Source organism: Acipenser ruthenus, chromosome 10 (assembly GCF_902713425.1).
Source record: "Acipenser ruthenus chromosome 10, fAciRut3.2 maternal haplotype, whole genome shotgun sequence".
In the NCBI taxonomy this organism is placed as follows: Eukaryota; Metazoa; Chordata; class Actinopteri; order Acipenseriformes; family Acipenseridae; genus Acipenser; species Acipenser ruthenus.
The window spans coordinates 26,469,971-26,478,039 of record NC_081198.1 but is presented as its reverse complement, the minus strand read 5'-3'; the positions used below and the strand labels follow the sequence as shown (position 1 = coordinate 26,478,039).

The window sequence follows — 8,069 nt, the reverse complement described above, 5'->3', positions numbered from 1 at the left end:
TCCTGTAATTCTTGCAGTCCTACGGGTGCCGCCGCCCTGGCTCACACCGTGGTCTCGCGATATCCGGCGCGTGGTCTCTGGCCGGGGTTCCGGTGTTTTCATGTTCCCGCCATCATCCCGTGCAGCTTGGACCTTTTTTCCCACCCGTATTAATAGTAACAGGATACAGCTACTGTTCGGTTTCGACCTGAGGAGAAGAAATATTAATTAATTTGTTGAAATATATATATGGGCTTCTAAGTTGGGAGTTGTTGCGAGAGTATACTTTAGATAATTCAGGTAAGGAATAGTTCTGTGTTTTTGGGTGAACGTGGACCCTTTTGCAGATGACAGGGAGGTTGTTAGAAAACCGGCCCTGGATTGATTGTTTTGTATTGTGTTTATATTTAAATGTATTATTACAACAATCTTAATAGAAACTCATCATCTAGGAATAATGTCTATTTAAAAAAAAACAAAAAAAACAAACAAACATTACAAGCGTTGTAAACTTCTAATACAACCTGCAGCCCATAATATCTATCTATCTATCTATCTATCTATCTATCTATCATGGTAATTTTACTCGGTAACAGTAAGGTTTCGAATGATATTAATTGTGTATTTACAGTGTATTATAATTGTTATTCTACTTACTCCGCTTATACCATACTGTACCTCCTCGTACATTTTGCTTTACAATGCTTTCGCATATTACACTATGCTATGTTTATATATATATATATATATATATATATATATATATATATATATATATATATATATATATATATATATATATATAATTAAACTAGAACTTTTATTTTGTATCCTTGTGTTTCTCATGGTAGAATGAGGGGAGTTTATTCTGAAGAATATGAATGTTTCAACTTTGTACCTATAATACAGTTAAGTTATACAAACCACGCTGAGGCTCAAGCTACAGTATTCACAACGGTGAATTTTCAGTACATTGTATCTTTGATTTCTTGGTGTATTTTATTCTCCATTTCCTATGCAAATGATGCATATTATGCTGCAATTTACCCCTAATGTTTACTTTAATTGTGTGTATTATGTAAGAATCTGTCCATGGGTATAGAAATGCAATGTGATCTACATGCTGACCAAATCTAAATTTTACATTGTTTAGTATAAAACTACAGCTATACAACTGCCCAGATAATCTTGGGGACAGTCTTCACTGCTATTGAAGCTGTATCCTCCTGGATTCTTTCTCTGAGTGAATTTGAAGTTTTATTATTCTTTGTGTCATTGTGAAAATTGTAATAAATACAGCAATGGACAGGAATGTAGTGATAAAGTTCTGTGTTTTCTGAAATTATGAACAAGGAGCATACACATTTTTCTGAGACAGCCCTGGAATTTATAAATTTGAGATTTTAGTCACCACTGACTCCCATTCTCTGTATTTTCTAAATTAATATTAGGTCCTCTTTTGGGGTTAATCATTGTGTCTAACAAGCTATACAGGTGATAAAAATGGGTGAATGGGAGTTTTGCTTGAATTGCAGTTGCCTGAACGTAATCTGTCCTCTTTCTTTGTGATTTCAAGGTTTGATGATGAAGTTGTTAACTGTCTAAAACCTCCTTGGCTTTCAGAGACCGGAGTCTGCAGCTGAAGATCGAGTTGCCTGTGGCAGCCATGGCAGCAGCAGCGCTGAAACTATCGGGCAGCGTGAGGATCAATAGCCTGCAGCTGGGCACTACGAAGTGGAAACAGGGAAGCTTTGAGATTATTGAGAAGGACACCAAAGTGAATATGTTAGTACGGTTCAGCAGTACTGGGATACCCAAGACATATCGGGTAAAGCTTGGATAACACCTAGGAGGGAGGAGGGCTTCAAACCTTTTTGTTAATGTTTTTGTCAAAGTTATCTAAGTTAATCAGTGTTTCTGCTTTTCCATGCCAGCTGAACCAGAACGTAAAAAATGTGATTTTGGTGCCTAAACAGCACCTGTGCCGGCTTCAGGTGATCTTGAAGGAATCAAGCATTCTCGTCATCGATAAGGTACCTCTTGTCATGGCCCAGAAATTTAAGGAGTGCCTGGATAAATTGAAGCAGGGGAAACATACAGGTAGGTTTGGCTTCCAATGCTAGTTTAATTAAAAACTAAAGAGGTCTAGGAATAATATTGCAGAGTTCAGAGTTGCTATATAATTTGAGCTCCATATAATGTCAATAATAATGTGTGACTGATACATTTGAAATTGCAATATCCACAAAGATATTTTCTCCCATGTAAGTGTTCATAATATTTATTTTACCTGCTTGTTACCCCATATTGTGTTTGGCATCATTCTCCTACTGCAGTACATTGTTAAGTATTAAGACTTCTCTTTTTTTCTAACTCCAGGCCTACAGTAGTGCCCAGCAATGAATAAAAAGTATTTATTTTACCAGTGTGGAAGGAATCAGCTGTTAAGGGTTATGTGCTGGGAAGGCAAAGCCTAAAAAGACTAACCTAAAGGTGTAGAATCCTGGACAAAATGGGGCTTAAATGATTCTGTATGCCATCAAACCAAATAACTCCCTGACATATTTTATGCCAGCAGTTTGAACAGTAACCACTCATTTGTATTATTATATTGCTGTATATACAGTACATTATGTACAGTGCCTTGCAAAAGTATTCAGACCCCTGACCAATTCTCTCATATTACTGAATTACAAATGGTACATTGAAGTTTCGTTCTGTTTGATATTTTATTTTAAAACACTGAAACTCAAAATCAATTATTGTAAGGTGACATTGGTTTTATGTTGGGAAATATTTTTAAGAAAAATAAAAAACTGAAATATCTTGCTTGCATAAGTATTCAACCCCCACACATTAATATTTGGTAGAGCCACCTTTCGCTGCAATTACAGCTTTAAGTCTTTTAGGGTAAATATGTACCAGCTTTGCACACAGTGTTGGAGTGATTTTGGCCCATTCTTCTTGGCAGATTTGCTCCAGGTTGTTCAGGTTGGCTGGGCGACGCTTGTGGACCGCAATTTTCAAATAGTGCCACAGGTTCTCAATGGGATTGAGATCAGGACTTTGACTGGGCGACTGTAGGACATTCACCTTTTTGTTCTTGAGCCACTCCAATGTTGCTTTGGCCTTGTGCTTGGGATCATTGTCCTGCTGAAAGGTGAATTTCCTCCCAAGCTTCAGTTTTTTAGCAGACTGAAGCAGGTTCTCTTGCAGTATTTCCCTGTATTTTGCTCCATCCATTCTTCCTTCAATTTTAACAAGATGCCCAGTCCCTGCTGATGAGAAGCATCCCCACAGCATGATGCTGCCACCACCATACTTCACTGTAGGGATGGTGTTTCTTGAGGCATGGGTAGTGTTAGGTTTGCGCCACACAGCGCTTTGAGTTTTGGCCAAAAAGCTCTGTCTTGGTCTCATCTGACCACAAAACCTTTTCCCACATCGCAGCTGGGTCACTCTCATGCTTTCTGGTAAACTCCAGACGTGCTTTCTGATGGTACTTTTTGAGTAACGGCTTCTTTCTTGCCGCCCTCCCATACAGGCCAGTGTTATGCAGAGCTCTTGATATGGTTGACTGGTGCACCATTACTCCACTCTCAGCCACTGAACTCTGTAGCTCCTTCAAAGTGATTGTTGGCCTCTCTGTGACTTCTCTCACAAGTCTCCTCCTTGTTTGAGCGCGGAGTTTTGAGGGAAGGCCTTTTCTTGGCAGTGCCTGGGTGGTGTGATGCAGCTTCCACTTCCTGATTATTGATCCAACTGTGCTCACTGGGATATTCAAACACTTGGATATTATTTTGTACCCTTTCCCTAATCTATGCATTTGTAATACTTTATCTCTAACTTCTGTAGAATGCTCTTTGGTCTTCATTTTCCTTCAGATTCACAGCCTGACCAATGATCCTTCAACAGTGGGGTTTTTATCCAGAAAATGTGAAAGCAACTTTAATGGTTCACAGCTGGAGGCCAATGGTAAGGTAATTGTGTCCTCGTTAGGGCAATTTCTTTCATCGGTGTAAACTGGGAGCTTCCACAGCACAGGGGTTAAATACTTATGCAAGCAAGAACAAAAAGGTGAATGTCCTACAGTGGCCCAGTCAAAGTCCTGATCTCAATCCCATTGAGAATCTGTGGCACTATTTGAAAATTGCGGTCCACAAGCGTCGCCCAGCCAACTTGAACAACCTGGAGCAAATCTGCCAAGAAGAATGGGCCAAAATCACTCCGACACTGTGTGCAAAGCTGGTACATACTTACTCCAAAAGACTTAAAGCTGTTATTGCAGCGAAAGGTGGCTCTACCAAATATTAATGTGTGGGGGTTGAATACTTATGCAAGCAATATATTTTAGTTTTTTATTTTTCTTAAAAATATTTCCCAACATAAAACCAATGTCAAATACAATAATTGATTTTAAGTTTCAGTGTTTTAACCCTTTGCAGTCCATTTATTAAGTGGTCCAATTTATTTTCACACGCGCAGTTAATTTTAGACGCGCTCTTTAAAAGTATTTTTTTCCACAGTCAAACGGGTTTAAAAGGCCCTGCATATCAACAAAGCACTCACTAGGCATCTCCAGCCCCGCCCCACCCTTTTGTTCGCTATTGCTTTCACATACAGTACTGTGCAAAAGTTTTAGGCAGGTGTGAAAAAATGCTCTAAAGTAAGAATGCTTTCAAAAATATTAATATATTTATCAATTAACAAAATGCAAAGTGAGTGAACAGAAGAAAAATCTACAACAAATCAATATTTGGTGTGACCACCCTTTGCCTTCAAAACAGCATCAATTCTTCTAGGTACACTTGCACACAGTTTTTGAAGGAACTTGGCAGGTAGGTTGGCCCAAACATCTTGGAGAACTAACCACAATTCTGTGGATTTAGGCAGCCTCAGTTGCTTCTCTCTCTTCATGTAATCCCAGACAGACTCGATGATGTTGAGATCAGGGCTCTGTGGGGGCCATACCATCACTTCCAGGACTCCTTGTTCCTCTTTACACTGAAGATAGTTCTTAATGACTTTCGCTGTATGTTTGGGGTCGTTGTCATGCTGCAGAATAAATTTGGGGCCAATCAGATGCCTCCCTGATGGTATTGCATGATGGATAAGTATCTGCCTGTACTTCTCAGCATTGAGGAGACCATTAATTCTGACCAAATCCCCAACTCCATTTGCAGAAATGCCGCCCCAAACTTGCAAGGAACCTCCACCATGCTTCACTGTTGCCTGCAGACACTCATTCGTGTACCGCTCTCCAGCCCTTCGGCGAACAAACTGCCTTCTGCTACAGCCAAATATTTCAAATTTTGACTCATCAGTCCAGAGCACCTGCTGCCATTTTTTCTGCACCCCAGTTCCTGTGTTATCGTGCATAGTTGAGTCGCTTGGCCTTGTTCCACGTCGGAGGTATGGCTTTTTGGCCGCAAGTCTTCCATGAAGGCCACTTCTGACCAGACTTCTCCGGACAGTAGATGGGTGTACCAGGGTCCCACTGTTTTCTGCCAATTCTGAGCTGATGGCACTGCTGGACATCTTCCGATTGCGAAGGGAAGTAAGCATGATGTGTCTTTCATCTGCTGCAGTAAGTTTCCTTGGCTGACCACTGCGTCTATGGTCCTCAATATATATATTTTTTTGATGATTTCGGACAGGATCCGACATACGACCGCAAAGGGTTAAAATAAAATATCAAACGGAACAAAATTTCAGTGTACCGTTTGTAATTCAGTAATATGAGAGAATTGGTCAGGGGTCTGAATACTTTTGCAAGGCACTGTATGTGCGTATGTGTATTCACATGAAATGTTAAGCTACATACAGTAACTTGCCTCTTAGTCAACCTAAGTGAAGTATTACGTTGTGATCAGTTATATAAAGTTTGGGATTCATTTAAGTGTGTATTTTGTTCCATACTAGCTGATGCCTAGTTCATTACAGGACTAAGGACTACATTCTTAAGTAATTGACACTGAACTTTTATGTTTGATTGTCTCTAGCTTTGAAGCCATCCCAGGGATCTGTCAGTTTTGGAGGTGTGCTTGGGAACAAATCCATACACAAGGAGTCTAGCCAGCAGTTGCCTCCTATAGAGAGACTGGTATGGACTGAATGCTCCTTTTTAGAGGAATGTGGGAGAGGAGCAGCGGTGGCAGTGGTTACACTATGTAACACAATTTTGTTTCCTGGGTAGTAAGTGTTATTTCCTAATTGCTTATGCCTCAAAAGTATAGAAAATGGCTATTATTCCCCACAAACTTTCCTTTTGTGACCAGGACAGTGATATTTTGAAATTGACCTATTTCCAATGAGAAAACGGGCGAATTTGTGTCTTTTCGTTCACATAGTCAGAAAAAAACAACATATGAATCCAAATTAACATGTATTTATACTAAAGTAATACAAAAATGATTACAAAAAATTTAGAAGGGGCAGCAGTGTGGAGTAGTCGTTAGGGCTCTGGACTCTTGACCGGAGGGTTGTGGGTTCAATCCCCAGTGGAGGACACTGCTGTTGTACCCTTGAGCAAGGTACTTTACCTAGATTGCTCCAGTAAAAACCCAACTGTATAAATGGGTAATTGTATGTAAAAATAATGTGATATCTGTATAATGTGAAATAATGTATAATGTGATATCTTGTAACAATTGTAAGTCGCCCTGTAGTTTTTCGAGATTTACGATTATACTGTAAATCACTTTCATGAATCAGCCCCCAAATGTAGTCTCCCATCATGTTCTCGTTATACTGTCCTTGGTAGCGGCGTTCAAAGTCCAGTATATCCTGGTGGAAGCGCTCGCCTTTCTCCTCCGAGTACGCTCCCATGTTCTCCTTGAATTTATCAAGATGAGCATTAAGGATATGGACTTTGAGGGACATCCTACAACCCACTGTGCCGTAGTTCTTCACCAGAGTCTCAACCAGCTCCACATAGTTTTCGGCCTTGTGATTGCCCAGGAAGCCCCGAACCACTGCGACAAAGCTGTTCCAAGGTAAAACCGCCTTGGAGACCCATCAGGAATGCCACCATTTTGAAGTCTCCTATGACCTCCCAGCCGTACTCATCATACTTCAAGGCGTCCAGCAAGGTCTTGATGCTGTTGTAATCCTCTTTTGAGGTGCACCGAGTGAGCCAGGGGAAGAGATGGGTACTTGTTACCATTATGGAGCAGCACGGCTTTGAGGCTCCTGGATGAGCTGTCAATGAAGAGGCGCCACTCATTCTGGTTACAGGCGATTCCGATTGCCTCGAACAGACTGGTCGCATTGTGGCAGAAGCAGAGCCCATCTTGACGGGTGAAGAAGCTGGAAAAAGGTTGGTGACGCTTCCTCTGATCTGCGACTTGCACACTTTCATCCAACAAGTTCCACTGCTTGAGCCTAGACGTCAAAAGCTCGGCATTGGACTTGGTGAGACCAAGATCTCTAATCAAGTCGTTGAGGTCTTTTTGGTTGGGGTAGTATGGGTTTCTCTCCTCAGCTCAACCTCTGAAATTGTCATCTGGATCTACAACGTCTTCCTCGCTCTCTGACTTGCTGCTCTGTTCTAAAGACGGCTGCTCTCTCTCCGGAGGAGTGGGTACGGGGAGCTCATGGCAGTGTGGCACCGGGGCGATGGATGAAGGAAGGTCCGGATATGTGATAGCAGGTGCATTCTTGCCAGTCCGACGTTTGGAAGGGTCCACCATGCAGAAGTAGCAGTTGCTTGAGTGGTCAGTGGGTTCCCGCCAAATTCTTGGGATAGCGAACTTCATGGCTCTCTTTTCCCCTCTGTACCATCCTACAAAAATACATTTATTTCACCCATGACTAATGTGTAAGAGATTCTCGCAATATTTTTTCAATAACATTGAAAATTGTATAAAATTTTAAAATTAAAAACTTTTACAATTTTAAAAATTAACAAATTTTAATAAAACATAAAATTCCGAGCAACAATTGTCCATCTTACCTTCCAGAGTTTTTTTGCAGTACTTGCAGGTGAAATGACGTGCCCAGGGTTTGTCTTGATCCCCGACAGGCATGCCGAAATATGCCTTGTAGGCCTCACACATCTTAGCAGATGCTTCCACGGAGTACTTTTTCGC

General features: G+C 40.9%; 1 protein-coding gene across 4 annotated transcripts in view; it reads left to right on the top strand.

Annotated features, from left to right (window-relative positions):
• The window catches only part of usp37 (ubiquitin specific peptidase 37), a 54,253-nt gene continuing 46,184 nt past the window's right edge, over nucleotides 1-8,069 (top strand). For 2 of the 4 annotated variants that reach the window (XM_034021449.3, XM_034021441.3), the window contains exons 1-4: nucleotides 1-279; nucleotides 1,603-1,807; nucleotides 1,914-2,079; nucleotides 5,982-6,082. In XM_034021449.3, coding sequence (XP_033877340.3) covers nucleotides 1,646-1,807; nucleotides 1,914-2,079; nucleotides 5,982-6,082 — 429 coding nt within the window. In that variant the 5' untranslated portion in view covers nucleotides 1-279; nucleotides 1,603-1,645. The remainder of the gene's footprint in view (nucleotides 280-1,602; nucleotides 1,808-1,913; nucleotides 2,080-5,981; nucleotides 6,083-8,069) is intronic. The other 2 variants (XM_034021432.3, XM_034021425.3) reach the window with 1 other exon arrangement.